The sequence below is a fragment of the Chrysochloris asiatica genome, unplaced genomic scaffold (genome assembly GCF_000296735.1).
Source record: "Chrysochloris asiatica unplaced genomic scaffold, ChrAsi1.0 scaffold00071, whole genome shotgun sequence".
Taxonomy (NCBI): Eukaryota; Metazoa; Chordata; class Mammalia; order Afrosoricida; family Chrysochloridae; genus Chrysochloris; species Chrysochloris asiatica.
The window spans coordinates 10,080,772-10,103,263 of NW_006408589.1; the positions used below are offsets into that span (position 1 = coordinate 10,080,772).

At 42.7% G+C, this 22,492-nt stretch overlaps 1 protein-coding gene across 1 annotated transcript in view; it reads right to left on the minus strand.

Annotated features, from left to right (window-relative positions):
* The window catches only part of DOCK2 (dedicator of cytokinesis 2), a 658,261-nt gene that overhangs the window by 553,445 nt on the left and 82,324 nt on the right, over positions 1-22,492 (minus strand). Inside the window, exons 10-19 of the mRNA XM_006864832.1 lie at positions 20,694-20,829; positions 17,815-17,890; positions 16,857-16,933; positions 15,979-16,104; positions 14,626-14,750; positions 7,993-8,091; positions 2,815-2,887; positions 2,597-2,700; positions 262-445; positions 28-125 (exon numbers count right to left, since the gene is read on the minus strand). Coding sequence (XP_006864894.1) covers positions 28-125; positions 262-445; positions 2,597-2,700; positions 2,815-2,887; positions 7,993-8,091; positions 14,626-14,750; positions 15,979-16,104; positions 16,857-16,933; positions 17,815-17,890; positions 20,694-20,829 — 1,098 coding nt within the window. The remainder of the gene's footprint in view (positions 1-27; positions 126-261; positions 446-2,596; positions 2,701-2,814; positions 2,888-7,992; positions 8,092-14,625; positions 14,751-15,978; positions 16,105-16,856; positions 16,934-17,814; positions 17,891-20,693; positions 20,830-22,492) is intronic.

Genomic DNA, 22,492 nt, shown 5'->3' on the forward strand with positions numbered 1-22,492 from the left:
GACATAAATAAATGCAGGCCCACTGACCTTCACCACCTCTTCTCCGTCCACAATCTTCAATTTCTCTAAATTCTCCTGTAGCAGTTGAGGTTTCATACGCCACTTCAGCAAACCCAGCAAGCCCACTAAAAGAGTCCAGACAAGTAGAATTACTATTGCTGCCCTAAAATGTTCTTACCAGTCTGAATCTCCTGCACATGTGCATGTGATAATACGCACACAAACACACACCCCCACACACGTTCCCAATGGTTCCTTTACCGTTCTGCGTGAGTTTTGTGGAGCACACCAAGGTGGAAATGGAGAACACATCCCGGGAGCTCATAGACAGCCCCCCAACACTACTAGAGCTTCGGCTCAAGGTGGACCCTTTGTTTTCCACGTGGTGTCGATATGAAGGAAGAGTCAGGTAAGCACTGGCATCTTCCATCTTCTTGCTGTCCCCCTAAAAACAACACTTTGGTTACTGCCCAAGACAAGGCTACCAGCCCAATGCTATACAAAGTTTACAGAGGCCAGAGGAGGCTCAGAAATAGAGAGAGCGAGCTTCAACAAACAATAATCAAGATGGTAAGTCAGGGCTGTTTTTATACTCAACAGGCAAGAATCAAAAAATATATTTATAAATAGAAAATGGGTTGATTGACCAGTTAAAGTTTCTGAGAAGTTTATAAGTGGAAAAAATGGAAACTGAAGGTTCCCAGACAGGCCAATGGAATTCATCATGGGTTTTTTGAGATAGCTGCACATGCCCCCAGCAGGAACAGGAACCAACTTAAAGTGGAAGCTCATAGCTAAGGCAGGTAGAATCAGGCAGTCCTGGGATCTAGATCCCGTTCCACCCTTTACAAGTATATGTCACTTGGGATACACTACTTTGCCTGTCTGTGCCTCATAAGTTTAGAAGTAATTAACACATTTAGCTGCAAATTGAAAAGTTGGAGGCTCATGTCTACCCAGAGATACTTTCAAAGAAAGGTTGGCGATTTACTTCTGAAAAATCATCCATTGAAAACTCTAGGGAGCACACTCTGGCACACATGGGGTAACCATGATTAACAGACTTCCGGTGAGAACTAAATGGGGTAAAATTCTAGAGCATTTAGGAGAGTGACTGACATTTAAGTCCCTAAGAATGCTGCAATGAATCATTAGAGGTAGAATTACAAGAGGTAACATTTACTGAGCCCTTACTCTGTGTATCAGGAGTTGCACTGTGGCTTAGCTCATTCCATTTAAGTCTCACAACAATCATAAGAAGCTGATAATGTTATCATCCTGTTCCAGACGAGGAAACTGAGACGTAAGGAGAGTAAGTACATTGAAAACTGACTGCAACTGGGCCTCTCACCTAAGCAGGTCATAATCTGGTAGGAACAAATGGCTTTCAAGTCAAAAACTGCAGTGTCGTGTAATGAATGAGAAAACAGATAGATGTATCACAGAAAGGGGGAGTTTCTGGAAAAATCAGTGCGCCTCAGAGAGGCTTTGTGATAAGGCCTTGTTGAGGCTATGTTTACCACATGAACCACAGGAAAAGGGGCAATTTCAGGCTACAGGTGGAGGAAGTCAAATTTAAGGGTTCAATTATTGCACTGACCACTTAACCCTTGTCCTGTTGAACAGCCACACACTTCGCCTCCAAGCAGGTGCTGGCAGAAGCATTGTACTGTCACAGGATGATTTGTGGCAGAACGTGAAGGTAAGATCAGGAGAGATCCCTCCTAACTTCTCAAAAACAGCCTGACTCTTCATGATAGACAATAATGATGAATTTGTACATCCTTTACAGTACACAGACACTTCAAAAAGTTCGTGGAAAGCAATGGCTTTGAAAGATAATGGAATTTTTCCAAGAACATTTTGAAGCTCCCTCATATATGGGACATTTTTACTTGGGCCATCTCATCACATCCCCACTTAGGAAAAAGAAAACAAAGACTACAGACTGCACATGATATGATCCCACATGTTAACAGTAGGATCTCAACTGCAAATCCTAATAGTTTTCCATGAATCAGACTGAGACATCTCTCAAATCTTTCTTGCTGATCTTCTGTATAAGTCCTTACAGAGTTAGCAGGCCATCTTGACTATGTACTGACTGTTCCCACGTGTCCATCAATGTTTTATTTACATGCATTACTCATATAAGCCTCACAATTATTCAAGAAGGGCTTGTAGGTGAGGACACAGAAATACAGAGAGGTCAATTTCTTTCCAGGGCTATATAGCTAGTAAGATTTATAGTCAGGACTCAAAATCTTGTGTGAATGATTCTGGAATGGCTTTTGTGAACCACGGAGCTCCCAAGTGGTATAAATGGCTAAAAAGCACAGCTACTAACCAAAACTTTAGAAGTTCTAAACTATCCAGAGGTGTCTGGGAACAAAGGTCTGAAAAGCTAGCCATTGAAAATGCTAAGGAACACAAATCTACTCTGTCTGACACTCACGGGGTCACCGTGAGTCCGAATCAGCTCAGTGGCAACTGGCTTACTGAACTGCCAGCCACTCAGCAATCACATCATCCCAGCCACCTCCTCACTTTCTATACCACCCTCCCTTCAGACAGTGCTCGTTCCAGCTCACGGCACCTTTAGGACCACTAGGTCGTGACATCCATCGTGCAGAGTGGTTCCATCTTCCTTCATCAGCTTCACATAGGACATGGCAAAGTTCTTTTCTCCTTTATCCTTAGCTGGAAACAACATAGCAAGGTCAGGAAAGAGAAGGAGAAAATATGGACCACCACTCTCTCCCACCCTTCTTCCTATAGGGGAGTTTCAGAGAAGCCAGTTGGCTAGAATCTCACATTCCAAAGAGGATCGATGCCGAAACATGAATCGTAGGTGAATCCTCTGCATGTCTTCAATAGGGACAGCCACCTACGTAGACAGAAACCAGAACTCAGAAGACAGTGAGTTAAAAGGCCCACCCACTCCCCAAAAGGCAACCTGACCATTTATCAGAGAGTGCTGCATGCTGATTTATTACCCATCCATCAAGTCTGATGAACTGCAAATAAATTACATAAGAACTAGCTATGAAGAGAAAATAAAGTACCAAATGTAATGCAATTGGCAAATTGCATTCCGAGCCAATGAAAAGGGTTCTGTAAATTATAGTGAGGAAAAATGAATCTTCCCAAATTGATATAAAAGTCACATAACTTTAGCACAGGATTTGATGCACTGCAAACTGCACAGTGCACATTTCCTTACACTCTCCAGGAGTGTCTGACAATTGCAGCAGGGCTTAGTAAATTAGAAATGGTCATTAGGGGGTTGCCAAAGGACTCTTGTTTATACAAATTCATAGAAATGCTTTAATCCAATAATATTTGGAAAAATCCTGAGGCTCATTCCCATCCTTTGTTGGACATATGTCCAGATGCTTTTGTTTCTGTGGGCATGGAATGAAGACAATCACCCCTTGGCCACCCCAGAACTACTGCCCAGTGAGTGGACTGTTGATGAGATGCTTTAAGGCTGGCTCTGCATTGGCCCTCCTTCCCAAAGCTTCCCAGCTTCCTCCGTGATATGCAATTCGGACTAAAGCAGAGAGGCTTAGCTACGGGTGAAACAACATTTTGGTGTTTTTTTTTGTTGTTGTTGTTTTTTTTAAAAAGGTCATGTTGCCAAGTACAGATGACTATTAAAGCCAAACATATTCTGTTCTGAAAAATGAAATTATGAATCTGAGGTCTGTCTGTGTGTTCAGAGAGAGCACGAGAACTAAGAGCCTTGTGGGCAACTGCAGTTCAATTTCACTGTGTACTGAATAGTTACTGGAAGTTACAGTCATATAAAGCACTGGCCATGCTATTATCAGGCAGCCTCCCTCTCACAACCCACATGGGGTGACACAGAACAGCTGTGTGACAAGTGCTACCAAAGAGATCTAACAGGGATGTGGTAAAACATAAAGAAGTGAAAACCATCCCAGTCCAATGACTTTCTGACACTGATGTTGGACAGATCACCACAGGAACGTGTATGATAATGCAAGAACCATTGGAATTTGAATAGCTGTCACTGAAAATGAAGTCATGTGTATTTCTGGGGTTTGGAGTCATAAAACAAGGTGAATGAAGAATGCTACTAATTACAAGAAATATTTGAAGCTGGGACCATTCTCTTACTGTTCACTGAATTCATTCCAAATGTGCTTTCTCCTTCCAATGCAAGATATTCTGCTTACTGTGACAATCTGCTAATATGAGTATTCGGTTAATGCCACTTCCATCGGAGGCACCCATCTTTAAACATCAAGTGGTCTTTTATAGCCTCACATTGGCTCCCAAACTCTGCCACTCTTCACTGCTTAGTAGGATGGCACAGCTGAGTGGGCCGGGCACCATTCACAGACAACTACACATTGGTTAGGTTCCAGACCAATGAAGGGTGGTCAAGAGAAATCAGTGAAGGGTGGTCAAGAGAATCACCCACCAGGATACTGTTTCCACTGCCTGGACACCTGCCAAAGATAATTCAGATCCAGCAAGGTACCTCTGAGATCCCTATTCCCTTATGGATGGCAAGTTCTGCTGTCACCAGGGTTTGAGAAGGTTCTTCCTGCCATTCTAAATCACTTCCAGAAGTATGTCCATTAATTGGACCCAGAATTGAGCTGGACAATTCACACAGTAAATCATAATGTAGTCTTAACTGTCCACCATCACATCAGTCCAACAAAACTCTCTACATCAAACCTTGCTTAGATTCAAGAAAGGAATCCCAAAATACTTCCAACAGAACCCTAACCCTGCGATGTGATGCCAGAAATCAAGAAAAAGCCCCATGGTTTAGGAGATTTGGGGAAATGTTCTCTTCCATTTGCAGATTTGCATATCATGTTTACATCTTTAATTGTTCTGAGAGTCTGCAATGAAGAAGCATTTAGAATTTATTCTCAAACTTCTCAGTATGTTTCACATTTATTTATCGAGGGAACATTACTCTAAAATGACTTAATTAGTTTTCCACAGTACATGTTTTTGGGGGTACACTGTATGAGAAAGATTTTAAGGATGACATTGCATCACATACTTGGGAGTTCAAACTCATCAGCCACTCCTTGGAAATCCAACTCGATGGCACTTAACAACACTTACCTTGGTGTAACACTGGAGGATAAGCACTGGACTGCTAACCACAAGGTTGGCAGTTCAAACCCAGCAGCTGCTCTTGGAAACCCTAACAGGATTACTATGAATTTGAACTCATTCAACAGCACACAACAACACAACCATCACCTACCCTAGAGTCCTGGTGTGGTGCTGTAGTAAGGATAAGAACAGGACTTCCAACTGTAATGTCAGCAGTTCAAACCCACCAACTACTCTAAAAAAACCATGAATAGGATTGCTATGAATCTGAACTGACTTGACAGCACACAGCAACACTACCGTCACCTACCCTAGAGTCCTGGTGTAGTGCTGTAGGAAAAGCACTGGACTGCTAACTTCAAGGTCGGCAGTTCAAAGCAATCAGCCACCCCTGAAAACACTAAGCCAGTGTCTAAGTTGCTCATCTGAACTGATTCAATGGCACACAGTAACAACACCACCACGTTACCCTAGAGTCCTGGTGTGGTGTTGTAGAATAAACACTGGACTGCTAACTGCAAGATCAGCAATTCAAACCCACCAGTCACTCCCTGGAAATCCTCTACAGGGTCATTATGAGTGGGAACCAACTCAACAGCTCTTAACATCACCACCACCTACCCTGGGGGGCATTGGAAGTTGAATGGTACAATTCTCCCCCTCTGTGCAAGAGACCTGGGTTTGAACCCTGCCCAAGGCACCTCATGTGCAGTCGTCACCTGTCTGTCAGTGAAGGATGTGATGCTGAACAGGTTTAAGCAAAGTTAGCAAACTAAGAAGAAGGGAAGAACAGTCTATAGATCTAGTTTTGAAAGTCAATGAAAGTCTCATTGTCTTGACAATAGTCCAGTTCTAGCCAGTAAAAAATTCACCATGAGTCAGGGTATACCTCTCAGCAGCAGCTAACAACTGCAACTCCAACACCTATCCTACCTACTCTCCAACTTCACCGAGAACAAGCAGCAAGCTGCCTCCTACTGGGAAGCAGTCTGCCATAGAGAGGGGTGGATAAAAACATGCAAGGGTCAAATGCTGAGGGGCATCTTGAAAAACTGAGTTATTTTTTAGACTAAAGAAATACTGTCAAGTATGATAACAGCTAACATCTACTGAGTGTGTACTCTCTTACAAGCCGTGTTCTATCGGTGTCATATGCATTAAATCCTTTAATCTTCACAGTCATCCCACTGCTCTTAGTTTATAAACAAGGAAACCAGCATACAGAGAGTTGAATGACTTGACCAAGGTCAAACTTCTAGTGAACAGAGAGCTAGAAAATGAACCCCCAGCACTCTGCATCCTGGATCCAGGGTCCTAAGTGTCTTACCCTAGCACTCCTTTTTTTTTATTATTGTGAATTAAGTGATAGTTTACATAAGAGAACATCAGTTTTATACTCATCCTATTGTATTCGTTTCATTGCAGTGCAATGATTACAATCATATTCATTTCATTGCAGTGATTACAATCCCTTGAATGCTTCATCATTCAACAATATTTGCTTCTATTCCCTCTTTTTTCTTTTGGATGAGCACCTAAACACTCAGGAATGCACAATCATTCAAAGAGCCAAAAGGGCACACCCTGCAAGCCTGTCCCCCCAGCCACCAACACATATCCCCTCTCCCTCCATGAGTCTAGAGTCCTCAGCTGCTCCATCTCTCCATGTCATCATTTCTGCCTCCATCTCTGGTATTACCATTTCTCTGGGTAGGGTCCTATTCTTCTCCCTTGATGGTCCCAGTGTCCTCTACTCTGGGACTGTAAGATTGACTCCTTTTTGCTACAAAACTTTTACCTTTACAGTTCCAACAATAGCAATTATTCATGATAACAATTACTCACTATTGAATCATGAGAGTCTTGTCCCCATCTCCTTTCACCAGATCTGTTTAGACAGGATGAAAACCACAGTGGGGATACTACCTTCCCCAGCACACTCTGAATCTAAACTCCCTCTTGAAAACTTGTAAGCCAGTCACTTTGTGCTTTTACAGCCCCCTCCCCCCATTTTAGGTAGCCAGTGTCTAAGTTGCTCATCCCTATCAACCCTGTGTACAGAGGGGATAGGAATGATGCTTGCTGTAAAGATTCCTTTCCCTCTTGGTTGGTATTTTAAGGTACTATATCCATAAGCATAGGTCAAGTTCATCAGACTGTAGTGATTTACACTTGTTTTTATTTTTCCTCTTTCCTTCCTCTAGTCAGGTTCTGAACATCTAACCATTGAAGCTAGGTTCACTGCAAGTTTGGGTACCCTTGTGCATATCCCTGACTTCATATCAACTGGACACTTCACTCTCAGCTCTAGCCCTCTGTGGCCATCTCCATGGGCTCAGGAGTCCCCAGGTCTCACCGTACTTCAGGCCAACCAGCTCTCACCATTCTCCAGGTCGATGGGGGGTGTATATGTAACTTGGTCAGACTCAGCCCACCTCTTCATTGCTGCTTTTCCCCAACTTCCTCTCACCAACAAACCAATGTGGTCGACAGCAGGCTTAGATGCCTACTCGTGTATTCCTTAGAGTTTCTGTCTTGGGAAGGGACACCCTAGCATTCTTATAGGAGAAAGAATGCAAATTGCTCCAGGCCATTTCCACTCCCTTCTTTTGTAGTTAAGAGCACAGACTCAGAGCCAGACAGCCCAAGTTCAAATCTCAGCTCTGACACTTACAAGTGTGCTCATGGGCAAATTACGTACCCTCTCTGTGCCAGTTTCCTTGCCTATAAAATGGAGGCATATTAGTATAGACCTCACAGGGTTGCTGTAATCATTAAAATATCTCATTTAAATAAAGCACTAATAACTGCCTGGTATGCTATAAGTACTAGATGCATCATTGCTGTCATTATTAAATATATTGTTATTATTATTATTATTACCTTGACTGTTTCCATCCAACGTGGCTGTTTGACTTGATAGTACACGACAGAGCGATACTCGTTCATGGGCTTGTCCCCAGCTCCCACACAAATTGCATTCTGACTCAAGAAAAACAAAGAGAGAAAATGCTGAAGAATTGTCATTTTCTATGCTTGGTCAGTTTGGGTTCCTAAGCCAAAGCCAACCATATGCCCTAGAAGAACCCTACCTTTGCTTAATTCTTCTGCCAAGGACCCATTCAAAGCTGGTCTACATTAGGGATCAATACACAAGTATCCTTGGCCCTGGAGCCCTGGTGTGGCACTGTGGGCTAATGCGTCAGACTGCAAAGTCCTTTGAACTGCAAAGTCAATGGTTCAAGCTCACCAGCTGCTCTTTGGAAACCCTATAGAGGGTCACTATGGGTCAGAATCGACTCAACAGCACTTCACAAGAACAACATCCTTGGCCGTGGGCATGACAGCTGCTTAGCTACAGAAATTCTATTACTTGCATTCTGGAAATCACTGGAGCATTTGAGGCACTGACAAGGCTGCCTTAGTGTAAATGGTAACCAGTCTTGGAGTTACTGCCTGCTGCTAGTCTTATTAATCCTATTTGTTCCCTAAATCTCAATGTGCACAAAGTTTACAAACAGGCTCAGATCAGCCAAGCAGCAGCGCATTCTGATTTGTTTCTAAAGCCAACATACCACAGTGCCTGGGAGCTGTGTGAGGGGAGAGTAGGGGCTTCAGAGAGACATATAGGGGTCAGTAGCTGGGGCACAGCAGCTTGGTTCAGCCTACCGGGTACCGGGCTCATGCTAAGTACTAATACATGGGGTACAGATGAATCAGGTACTGAACTGGACATCAGGAGCTCACAGTTTGGTAGTGGAACCATTGGATAAATGGAGAAATCATTATAGCAATGCAATGCAATGGCAGGTGTCTATATACATGCTACAGTGGAACCCAGAGAAACAGCAAGAAAGTGCAGCTTGAGCATTCGGGTAATGTTTCTTGCAAGCAGTGATCACTAAGCCTCTTGAAGGGAGATTCTGAATTGGCCCATAGCTAAGTGTGGGAGGGACATCCCAAGCAGACAGGTCAGAGGGAACAAATATACCTATCTGATTAGAATATGAACTCCTTGCCATGAAAGGCACCCTCAGAGTTTCAGAAAGGACCTAACTGGAGAACAAGGAGTGAACTTAGAGTATGCTAGTCTCTATCTATGTTCATTCCAACTATCTGACTCCAAAACCAGATCCAAACTAGAGTCACCCAGATTGGGTCTACATAGGATTATTGTAGCAGATTGAGGACTTCAACCTCAAGTCACCAGACTCCTAAGGGCATAAAGATTGACTTTAGAGCCCTTGGGGGGGGTCTCCTAAAATTGCAAAACTACATGCATCTTGAAATTCTTACACTAAGAGGTCATTCCTCTCACCAGATTTCATCAGATTCTCCATTGGAACCCTGACCACCCCCTCACCTCCAGGCTGAGTCACCAAGATTGGGCACACGGTAGTTTCTCGGTAACCCCTTTCCAAAAAAGCCAATTTGGGGAAGGATAGTTCTATCTGTCTTTAATGGAAAACCCCTTTGCTTTTGAGCAATAGGGAAAGAAAGAGCACGGTTTAAATATTGACTGTACTTGCAACCAAATTGAATCCACTTGAAAATAAGGACATTGAGTCCTTTCAGAATCTATTTCTAGAAAAATAAGGGTAAGCATTGAACTCACTCTGGGAGAGGGCAGGAAATCAGGACAGACATGCAATTCTCTTGATTTGTCATGGGATGAAGCAGTCCACAACTTTTTGAGATCATGAACAATAATCAGGCTCACAAAAATTTTGTAACCACTGAGAGTGTGCTTTGTGTCACCCATCCTGCAAAAATCTTCACATACACTTTCCTTCCATGATGAAATCCTCTGAGATTATCATCATTATCCCCATTTCTCAGCTGAGTCAACTGAACCCCTCAGAGGTTAAGACACTTTCACAAAAAGTAGCAGAGCTGGGACTACTTCCCGAGTCCCTAAACTCCTCGTCCAGTGTTCGTTCTGTAACAACCGAGTTGTCCTGCAGCCTAAAAAAGATTTATATCTAGTGATATTTATGGGCCTAGAGTTTCTGTAGCTCTAGTGAATCCCACGTAGCTTATAAAATCTGAAAATACACATATATCTCTGGTGAAAGTAAAATTGCTATATGGCAGGCAACTCTATCTCACAAACTTATTCTGATGATGAAAATATTTAATTTCCTAAGGCAAAAGAAAAAAGTCTCAGTGATATTCTAAGAGTGGTCTAAGACACTGTTTGTTCCTCACAACACTTCAGAGATAAAGCTGAATACTACAAAGAGTTTCAAGAGAGCACTGCAATTAGGATAAGCTCATTATTAAAGAAACTAAAAATTCACATGTAACACTGGTCAACAATGTCCCCTATTTCCTGCCTCAGAAGCCCCCAGGGGATAGTAAGAGCTCCAGGTTAGAGTGGTGAAGTTTCAGGTTCATTTAAGAAGCTTGGAGTAGGAATCAGCTATTATGCTAACTTGCTCTGAGGCTTTGGAAGAAAATACCTCAACAGGAGGAAAATTCGAATTCAAAATATATCACATGAGGAAGAGAGGGCACTGTGGATGTCAAAGCACTTTGAAAGGCAGAAAGCAGTCTACACCAACAGACCACATCATGGGGAAATGCCAAATAGCATCCATGCAGTGGGAATCACACTTGGGGCTCACTGTGTCTTTCTGGTAATAGCAACTTGGTGGTAGTGGTGTGCCGTGGAATTGATTCTGACTCATAGCGACCCTGTATAGGGTTTCCAAAGCTGTAAATCTTTACAGGAGCAGAAAGTCTCATCTTTCTCCCATGGAACAGCTGGTAGTTTCGAACTGCTGGCCATGAGATTAGCAGCCTGACTCATAACCACTACGCTACCAGAGCTCCTAGCAGCCAATTTAATGAACACCTATATGCAGATTGGACTCCCGGTATAGTGCTGTAGGAACAGCACTGGTCTGTGAACCACAAGGTCGGCAGTTCAAACCCACCAGCAGCTCCTGGGAAACCTGATACAGGATCACCATGAGTCAGAGTCAGCTTGAAGCAATTTAACAACAATATGTAGATTGCTTTCTTTGACATTTACAAGAGAAAGGTATCATTGCAGGCTCCATTTTTCAGGTGAGAATCTCAGGCTGGGAGAATCTACATAGCTTGCTCAAGGTCACTTGCTAATTGTGGCTTTGAGCCAGGCTGCATGGCCTCAGAGGTCACTAGACATAGGTCATCCTGTCTCCCTGTCCCATAAGTCTGACCTCATAAGCTGGCTACTCTCAGAAGAGCAGACAACCTCTGAGTCCCAGCATTAGAGCCTTTTTGCTTCTCTGGAAACTTACTTTAGGTATCCTTCTTGGATTGCCCATTTGACTCCCTTCAGGGCTTTCCAAGGAGTCCCAGTGTGGGTTAATGCGCTGGGCTGTAAGGTCTGTTTGAACCACAGGGTTGGCAGGTCACTCACACCAGCTACTCCTTGGAAACCCTATACAGAGCCACAATTAGAGGGAACTGACTCAACGGTACATAACAAGTGCTTTCCAAAAGTTTCATCTGCAATTGGCCTATCTTTCTAGAATGTCACCTTCCTTCCTGTTACTGAGTATTCACTGCATTCTAAGTGATTCACCCCTACCATTTTGTCTACCCTACAACTGCATGAGAAAGAAATGATCATTCCTCTTTCATAGAGATATAAGCTTGCCCAAGATGGAATAGCCAATAGAAGAGGTTGGTATTTGAACACTGTCTGATCCCAGAGCCTGCTCTGTTAACTTCATTGCTATGATTCTTTCCTTTCCCTCCCCATTCTGAGCCAAGGTCCTAGAGAAGCAAAAGTGAGTTAAGGGCAGGCTCACTTCTCCACCCTATGGTCCCACTCTGCCAAGAGCCATGTGCACTTAGAGCAGGAGGGAAAAATCGATATCCCAAAATCAATAGCCAAAAGGAGGGTGTTCCCACAGGAACTCATGGTATCATGCAGAAATTTTGAAATGCACTTCCTGACACTTAATTAGGCAGGGCAGTAATATTTATTTCTGTAAACAGAGAAAGAAAAGGTTCCCACAGGCTTCAATGACAATCTTCAATGGTCAGTCAAAGCAACTCCCCCATTAACTTCCCTAATAGATAAAACTGCAAATTATCAGCATGCCCCAGATTTACCTTTCCATTTCAGTACCAAGAATACCTGCTAATCATATTTGATAAGTATGCCTGTCAGTCCAGCTGGGTGTGACTCAAAGGGATGCTAAATTGGAAATTAGAATGGTTCACTCCAACCAGAAACAAGATAATACACCTGCTGCTTATCCTTTAGCAATATTGGAGGCAACACATTAGTGTTTTAAAAATGAAGCTGAGGTTTACAAGTTCTCTAACAGGTAGTTAGATAAAAATACCTTCAAAGCAGTGGTCTATACATTCATGCAATGCAATTTTCCTTTCAAATAAAATTCCTCTACACTTCTTTTGTGCTCTTTTGAGCAAAGTGTTTCTCACTTATTTTATTTTTCAGAAAAATTTCCAAATCCACTAAAAGGAAGATCAGTTAAACCCTTGGATTTTGCTCTCAACTAGATATTAATTCATGGGGCCAGTCCTTATGAACAAGAAGGCATCTGTGGAGATTTCTTTACATTACATTACATTATATTATATATATACACACACAATTTGATAGAAATCGTTATAAGACTTATTTTTAAATGTGAACTAAACTGGAGATTATTTTTTAATGTAGAAGCATTATAGTGAAGTGGTTAAAAGAATTAAAAGAGTCCGGAATCTGAAATCAAACCCCAGCTCTGTCCTATTCTTAATGTATGATCTTGCACAAGTTACTTGATTTAATTAATTTTGATCTGTAAAATGGGGCTAATAATGTTAATGTATCACACTTACTACAATGCCTGGCATATTGAATTTCCTCTATGAATGCTAGTTATTCTCAGACTGAACAAGTTCACCAAGTAGCTGACCTTGTAGAGAGGTCAGCCAAATCAGTCGGAGCTCCAAACCCAACACTAGAGTTGATGCCTTATCAACACCCATTCCCACACTCCTGTTTGCTACCTGATCACTTATTGTTACATACTGTGGCCTAAGAGGAATATTCTCCCAGGCTGAAACTTGTGTTGAGAGCTGATTTTATTGTCTGCTAAGTACTCTGAGAGAAGGAATTGAGAAGCAAAACCCTCCCACACACTGGACACAAGTGCTGACAACCTTAAAGGAAATATAAGTAAATAAATGTAAACACACATGACAAATATTTTACAGGACATATGCTGTATAAATATTTATAGCAATGTGCTTTGCATTCTTGAATCCACTCTGCTAGCCCTCTGGAGACCAATTTAAGAATAAAGCTTTCCACCAGAATTTCTGGCTGTATGCTAGAGAGATGAAGTGTTAGATAAAGTGGAGCTGCTGTTTTGAGGACACCCCAAATTGAGTCCCCACACCAGCCCAAGGCTCTGCACTGATCATCTTTCCTGTCATGGGTTTTATCTGAAGGAATCAGTTCAGGTTACAATGACAGCAACATTTCAACTGTACAAAGCAAACCTGGAAGCTGGGGTCAAGCAAAAAAAGGGGAGGGGATATGATGGTTTTACTGGACTACGGTGCCCAATTGTTTGGCCAAATACTAGTGTCATCACAGTTGACTTAAATAAAGCAGATTGCTTTCTGTAATGTGAGTGGACCCCAACTAATCAGTTGAATTCTTTAAGAGCACAAAGGGAGTTTCCCTGAAGTGTAGTCTGCTCCAGACTATAATTACACAATTTTTCCCCAGAACTCCCCTCACTCTTCATGCTTCTTATTGGGAACACAAGCCTGCAGCAGTCTCCAGCTCATTGCCATTGCCTGACCTACAGATTTTAGGCAAAGGAGTCCTGATGGCACTGTGGGTTAGGTGTTAGGCTGCTAACCCCAAGGCCTGCGGTTGGAATCACTACCACTCTGAGGGAGAAAGATGAGGCTGTCTGTTCCTGTAAAGATTTACAGTCTCAGAAACCCTGTCGAATGTCACTTTAGTCTCAATTGGCTCCATGGCAGTAAGTAGCCCCTTACAATCGCATGAGCTAATCGATTACTTAAATAAATATCAACCTGTATATTGATCTCACTGGAGTCCTGGTGTGGCATTGTAGCATAAGTACTGGACCAAAAGATCAGTTTGGACCACAAGGTCAGCAGTTCGGACTCATCAGCCACTCCTCAAAAACTCTACACAGGGTGGCTATGAGTAGGAACCAACTCGACAGCACTTAACAACAACAACAATTTATCTTACTAGTTTCTATTTCCCTAGAGAATGCTGACTAAGACAAGGAGTCATAAAAAGAAAAGGAACAGACATTGAAAAACTGCTTTGGTACAAAGAAATAACAACCTGCAGTCTAATTATGGAGCACAGTGCTAGCCAAGCTGACAAGGGACAGGCCACCTCACTCTATAGCAGTGCAAAGCAGAAGAATCCTGGCTAAAGGAAACAAGAATCCTGGCAAAAGAAGCCCCCACAATGGTGGTCCTGTCACCCAGAGCAGCTGTTGAGTCCCTTACAGGCAGTGTTTTGCCGTCCTCTGCACAAACACATAGGATCACTTCCACATTCCTCTGCGTGGTCTTGTTGTACTTGTCAAAGTCACCTTGTAGAAGAGTAATGTAGATGTCGTTCCTGACATCCCCTGAGGCAGAAGAAGAGAGAGGGAGGCAGGAGTTAGCAGCTGAACACAGCAGGAGAGAGACACTGAGGAACTGGTAGAGGAGTGACAAGAAGTGCCCCACCTTCATTCAGTTCACTGAAATTAAAATCAGTTTGGAAAATGCATTTTCACCTCACTGTAATAGTTGGCAAGGGGATGAAAGAACCCTAGGAAATCAGTTGCAGAAAAAGGAGGTATGGTGGTCAAAATTGGTTGGTTTTTTTTCTTGACATTAAAATCATTTAATTTCCATCCTCTAGTGACACCTATTGGGAAGGCAAAGGAAAACTCTTGTTGAACTGATGTTGGCCCTTGAATAACAACCAAGCATCCACAGCCACCAATCTTTTATTCCACACAAATGGAGAGACTTTTCATGTGTCTTGGGAACACTGGGTCAGGACTGAGCTGCAGAGAATCTTCAGGAATGGGGGCTGTGAGTGGGGGGCAACAAGCACTGAATATCCCACAGGGATGTGTACAAAGAATGGAAGTCTCATGTAGAGAGAGGCTACATAAAAAGACAGCGCAGACCCGCAATAGGCCACTGTGCAATTGTGGAAAGAAGGAGCAAATCACTGAGTGTGACCATGAACAGAATCTTAAAACATATGTTTAAGACCCAAGGAGGAAGTCTCCAAAGAGCATTACACCATAATCTCATTTGTATTTCGTTTAATGCACACACATTTGGAAAATGGTAATAGTGGTGGTTACTTCCAGAGAGAAAGATTTGAGAGCTTTTAACATTTTACTTTATACTTTTTCGTGTGATTTAAATATTTTACAATGAATATGGATGCCTTTTGTAATAGGAAATAGTTTAAAATTTAAGAGAATGACGGTATTCCCCAGAAACAAAGGGATTACTAAATGTAGTGAAACAGAAATGATACCCATGATAAATTATTAAGTGATAAAACAACTTGCAGAACACTATATAAAGCATATAAAGTAATGGTATAAAAAGCATATAAAGTGTGATCCCATTAGTGGGGAAAAGTGCCTCGGTCTATATTTATGTGTGTTTGTGTTTATGTGTCTACTTGTAAGATTTTTTGATATATAAAAATGATTTTCAGTGGTTACCTTCAGGAAGGGAAATAAAGGCAGGCAATAGAAAAGGAAGGATTTGATTTTTAACAAAAATAGGTAAAACAAGTCTCCCACCCCCACTCCTGAAAGGAAGGGCCAAGCAGCTGCTTCCCACCTGGCATGATGATCTCCGGGAAGCCCAGCTTCCTGGCCACCACAGTGGTCCTGTCCACCAGGTGTGGATAGTCCTTGCGAATCTGAACAATGTCACCCACCAGCATCTTCATGGTCACCCAGAGACCTGAAAGGAGTGTTCAACATAAAGATCCAATTTCCTCAAAGCACTCTTTCAGTTTCAACCTCCCTATTCCTGCTTTTCATTTCCCATAGTAATCAAACACTCTTGGTGGGGGGACAAAAGAAAAGGGGTAGCCAAGGGCTCTGGAGTGAGACATCTCAGAGTTAGGATCCCATCTGCTTATAGCAGTGTTAGCTGCCATCGAATATGTCAACCTCTCTAAACTCAGCTTTTGTAAAAACCATCTATGTCCAAGTCCCCAAGTTATACAAAGATTAATCTATTCAGCTACTACTGAAAGGCTAGCGGTTTAAGTCTGTTCAGAGGTACCTCAGAAGGAAGGTCTGGACATCTCTTAAACTATCAACCAATGAAAACCCCATGGAGCACAGTGCTACTCGGACATACCAGGAGCCACCAGCAGTCAGAATTGACTTGATGGAAACTGCTTGGTTTTGCCATTTAGCTCATAGGACTTCAAGAAAGATGAAACCAAACAAAATAACATAGTAAAGTGCCTGACAAGTAGCAGATATTCAGGAAATGCCCATTCCTCTCTTCCTGCAGGGCACTAGGGCATGCCTCCTATTGTTTCACATTTCCATCTCTATAGGCCACATGCACCCATTCTTCCCAAGCTCTGTCTGGAAGGAATGACACATTTCCCAGTGTGCAGGATTTTGCTCTATTTGCTGAGGAGCCAGGGGCTGCCCGCTCGCATCCAGCTCAGCCCACTCTGCCCACTGGCACTGTACCTTGCCCTCCGCTGTCGCCCTTAGAGGCTGTGACTTTGCCCAGCAGACTGTGTAGGAAGTCATTCTCAGCTGTTACCCTTGAAAAGAAAAGAAAGCACAGAATGCTCACATGGTACCCACATGGAGCCACAAACTTATAGTTTGAGATGCTCTAGAAGTTCCCAGTCAACCATACCACTTAGGGGAAAAAAGAGCCTGCCTTGGTCAGCTAAGAGAGCACGCATGCTGTCAACAGACAAAAGCTCTTTTCTTCACAAAACAATGTGCCTCTGACATTTGGAGACACCAATATTGCAAATAGAGGTCAACTTCTATCCTGAGAAAGACTCAAAAAAAGACAAGAATTCCCAACCCCCCAGAGTGTATGTATTTTGCTCAGCAAAGTTTATATGTTCCTGCCAAGTCCTATGTACTTATCTTACCCAGTTGTTACTACAAAACACCATCCTCCTTGGAGCGCCGCCCCACCCCTACCCCCTCCCCGGGGGCAGTAAAAATCAAGACAATGTTCTCAATCTCTGGGTTCTACTTTCTTGCAGATTCTTTTTCGGAGCAGGGAAAGGACATTTTACCTCCACACGAAACCACCTCCCAAGTTATGGGTATTGCTACCCACAAGAATCAGACTAATATCCATTGTTTGATGCTCCTGACATGTTTCTTCTTCATAGCTCTGCAGGTTCTCTCACATTTACAAGTAAAGTAATCCATTACCTTTTGTTGATTACCAGATTAATTCTTGACCTAAACTATAAGCTCCAGGAAGGCAGAGCCATGTCTATCTAATTCACCACTTCACCCCCTATGTCTAGCACAGTGTCCAGTTGGCCCTGAGGCCATCATTCTCATCCTGCCTTGCTCTTGGGAAGCTCCACCAGCTATGACCTCTTTAGGGACCCAGTTCACTGGTGTGATAGAGTTGGGTTTAAGAGATAGAAGGAAATGGGCATCTTCTTACGGGTGGAAAGGAATGAAATGCTGCTTTTCTTCATCACTCTCTGCTTTCCCCTTGATGATGTCTGTTATGTCCATAACTAGAAAGAGAAGAGAAGAGAATTAATGGTTTCAACTCTCCCCACCTCACACACATACAAGAAGGGATGACAATGGGATTAAGACTGCAGAGTCACAGGTAGAGCCAGGGATGCTTGAAGATCAGGTAAGGCTAAAAAGGTAAGCACGCCAGAGTCAGACAATAATAGACTCAGAATATGTGTCACCAGAGCAAACACCTCTGGGCCAAGCATGCTGGCCGGTCAGCAGTCCAGGAAAATATGCAAGAACTCAGTGGTTCAATGGAGGTCCCAGGATAAGAGCCAGAACGTTGTTGTTGTGGTGAAGTGCCATCGAGTTGATTTCAACCCATAGCGACCCTGTACAGGGTTTTCAAGGAGCAGCTGGTGAGCTTGAACCACCGACCTTTCAGTTCAAATGACTTTGCAGTCTGACTCATTAGCCCACGGCGCCACACCAGGACTCCAAGAGCCAGAGTAGTGGCTATGAAATTATGCAATTAGCTTTGGGTTTGAAATATACGAGGGGGCTTCCAAAAGTTCATGAAAAATCTCATCTTGCAATTCCATCTTTCCACAAACTGTTTCGAAACTCCCTCATATACATATATACTGAATATCTCATATACACAGACACCTAATTGTGGGATCCTTGAACCCTGCAATTTCAAAGAAATCCTGGATCCCTTAGGCTTCTCCTTAAATCAGTGACTGAAGGTCCGTAGCGTTAAAGTGGAAAACTTCTGCACTGGAGTGGAACTATAGAAGGGGAGGAAGGTTGAGAAAACCTACTCAAGTCAAATACATAGAGCCAAATCCTAATAACCTTCAATACCTCAAACACTCCAGCATTGGTCATGGGACCATTAAAATTTCTTACATAATAACCAACCTCTAACAGCATCTGACTATAAATAGGGAGTTAGGCAGCAAAGGGCAGTGGGTAAAATAGCTATTTAATCCTGACCCGCATTCATTCTCTCTGATTAACAGGTCCTCTAGGAACAATGGTTTGAATAGGACCACCTCCCTTTGTCTCCAGAGATGTTCACATTACCCAACCTGGGTAACCAGAGAATGGCATAGGCTAACCACATCAGACTGCAAAGTCATTTGAACTGCAAAGTTGCTGGTTCAAGCTCACCAGCTGCTCCTTGGAAACCCTATACAGGGTTGCTATGGATCTGAATCAACTTGATGGCACTTAACAACAACCACCACCACAGTAAACGTTTTGGCGATGAGCACATGACCTAGTTCCTGAAGCTTCTGCAGGAATTCTCTTTCCACTGGGTTACTAAGCTTACAGAATGAAAGCTAACAGAGCAGTCAACTAATTGGACAGCCATCTTGAGAACAAGTCGGCAAGAGGACATTGGAAATGAGTAATGGAAAAATATAAATTTAATTTCCTTCATCAAACTATGCCTGCAGCAATTTATCCTTGAATATTTCTATTCCATGAGTTTACAAAACAAAACAAAATCTGGCTTTAGCCAATTTAGATCAGAATTCTGTGCCCTAAAGTCAAAGGAAAGACTTCTGGTGTGGCACTGTAGGATCAGTACTGAACTGTCGATCACAGTAGTTCAAAAGTCTCAACCATCAGCAGTTCAAACCCACCAGTTGCTCCTTGGAAACGCTATGCAGGTTCAATATGAGGCAAATCTGACTCGATAGCACTTAACAACAACGAAGTCAAAGGAAAGTGCAAACTACACTTGGGGACAAAGGCACACTTTGAGGGTCCTTGTTGCCCTAGCAAGAGCATGGTGATGCCAGGAATAGCCCTCATATGAAACCACAACATTCCGGAGTAGGAGGGGATTTCATGGAGCAACCAGGTCCAAGCTCATTTTTCATATAACAAAATGGAGGCTCTGGGAGCCCTGCTCGCCCAAGACCACTTAACTAGCTAGTGACAATGCCAGGTAAAAAAAACCAGCCAGTACAGTGTAAGCTCCTCCATTAGTTCAAGTGACAAACAGTACTAGGAGACTAGTTGGACAGCCAGCTGGTTTATGATTGCAGAAAACCAGGGTATCCCAAAGTGAGGAGTCTAAAACACTGGTCTTAGATAGGGTTCCTGGAGATTATAAATGATACACAATTAAAAATTTATATTTTAATAAAAAGAAGAAAATTGGCATATTCAATTATGTTTACTCAGGATATTTAAATTGTCTCTTTTTAAACAGAAGTGCTTTAGTACAAACAAAGCAGTTTAATTAAACAAAAGTATATTAGGTAAAGCATAGTGCAGGTGACACTCAAATGTAAGAGCCACCAACAAGTGAGACAAGAATGATGAAGTCCTAGAAGCCGGGGACAACAGTGTGGTGCTGACGCTGCTTTCTGGCAACATCATTTGGGACTCGTCGCTGGGTCATGCCCAGCCTCCAAATGTCCATTTCCATCTGGAATTTAGATGTGTGGTAGGTGACTCATTCTAGGTAACTGCATTTCCTGTCCTGGATATTTTGAGGGGTAACCTGATTTGCTCATCGTAATGAGATCCTGCCTGTAATGTTCTTCTTTTCACAGCACTGCGGAGCAAAGGCACCAAATGCTCAGACTGCGCTGTGCTCTCGATACTCTGCTTCCAGACACAAGGAGCACATTACTCACTGTCTTCATCATAAAGCTGGATTTAGTCATCAATTATTTTGACTGAGGCACCAGAAAAATAGGTATGAGGGCCTGTCTGGAGTAAATTATTCTTTTTTTGCAGGGGTGGGTATGCAGAGAAAGGAAGAGAGAAAAATACTATCTTTACAATTCAGTCCTATAAAATGTGTACTCACGGTGTACGCTGAGTTCTTACCTGCCACCCCAAAGGGCCGCCTCAGTCCCTGCGTGCACTTCTTTGTATTTGTATCCTTAAGATCCATCTTCCCAACTCGGACTATTTGACAAATCAAGTAAATTTTATCTCTGTTGAGGTCTTTGTTCCCAAGGTCCTGTAAGCAGGAAAAGAATAAGTACAATGCAGTCATTATTACTTCTCCTAATTTCATCTAACGTCCACAGATCATGACATATAATGCACTGAATGAAAAAAGTAGTAAAGGAAATCTAGTAATAGTAATTTCCGGGGTATGTATTTAGCCCTTATATACATGAATCAATCCTACATTTAGTCCTGGGAGAAGTAGAAAACAAAGCTGCCAAACCCATTTCAGGTAAGTTTGGAAAGGAAATTGAGCGACAGAACTCTGGGGTTCAATTCCAGTTATCAGTTATTCTATTGCAATCTAATAGGAAGAGATAGGGCGGAGGTGGAAAAAAATCAGTCAAATAGGCACCTTATGGATTGAATTGTAACTCTACCCTTCCTAAATATGTGTTGGGATCCTATACTTGTGGATTATGAAACTAGGATAGGGTGGTGTTGTTATTGTTAAGCACCGTCGAGTCAGTTCTAACTCACAGAAACCCTATATAGGGTTTTCAAGGTGCAGTTGATGAATTTGAAATGCTGACCTAGCAGTTCAAACCAAACTTGTGGTCCAGTGCACCAGCTACTCCATGGATAAAGGATGAGGCTTTCTGCTCCCACAAAGATTTACAGCCTTGGGAACCAACCTTATACAGACTGAACTTGACACCGCACACAACAACAACACAGATGACTACAGAAAGAGTCCAGCTGACAACTCAACTACAGATGACTACAGAAAGAGTCACAAACAGCTGACAACTCAACTCAGAGCTGAAAGGTCGGTGGTTCAAACACACCCAGAGTTGCCTCAAAATACAGGCCTGGTGATGTGCTTCAGAAGTGATAGCACCTAACAACAACAAATGAGTCCATTCAGTTTATCATTGCACAACACCTGTGACAGGGAAAACAGAGGAAGAGGGAAAATGCTGGTTAATGTGTAAAAGCATTGATTATATGTACAGCATTGCGGGTTAAGTAACTGGGGTAAACACCTCAAAATCTCAGAAGAAAAACCAGCCATTTGCTCCTAGTTTACATTACCGGTCCAGTGCAGCTGGGTAGACTCTGAATAACACAAGAGCTGTCTCCAGAGGACCTGTGCCTTCATGTCTTTGTGCAGGGGTGGATCATACAAATGACTTCCTGGCTCTAAAAGCTTCCACTCAGAAGAGATACACCTTACCTACACTAGCGTTTCACTGACCAAAGCAAGTCAAATGGCCACAGATAACTTCAAGGTGGACAGGGGCATGCAACCCAGCTGTGTGCCCAGACAGAGGCAGGTGAGCCAGAACTGTCTGGCGAACATCACTATTGAGTTAGGTTCTGTAGTAAGTGCCTTAAAGACTTCATCAAGTTATTTGATCCTTAGCAACTCTGTGAAGTTGTTATTAGTATTTCATTCCCCCCCCCATTTTACAGATGAAAAGGCAAACTGAAACTAAGAAAAGACGTGGGACTTCTCCAAGGCCAGGAACATGAACATATATCCTTTAAAACAATGAGCATTGAACCCAGTCACACAAACAGAACTCCCACAATAGATTTGCTTCACCATCAGATAGGCATGCAGGAGGGAAACCACCTTGACCACCTCATCAAGTCTGGGAATTGATTGAGTAGTAGCGCCTCTGTTATGGTGATTCAAGCTAAACTGTCATTGACTTGACCTAGAATTC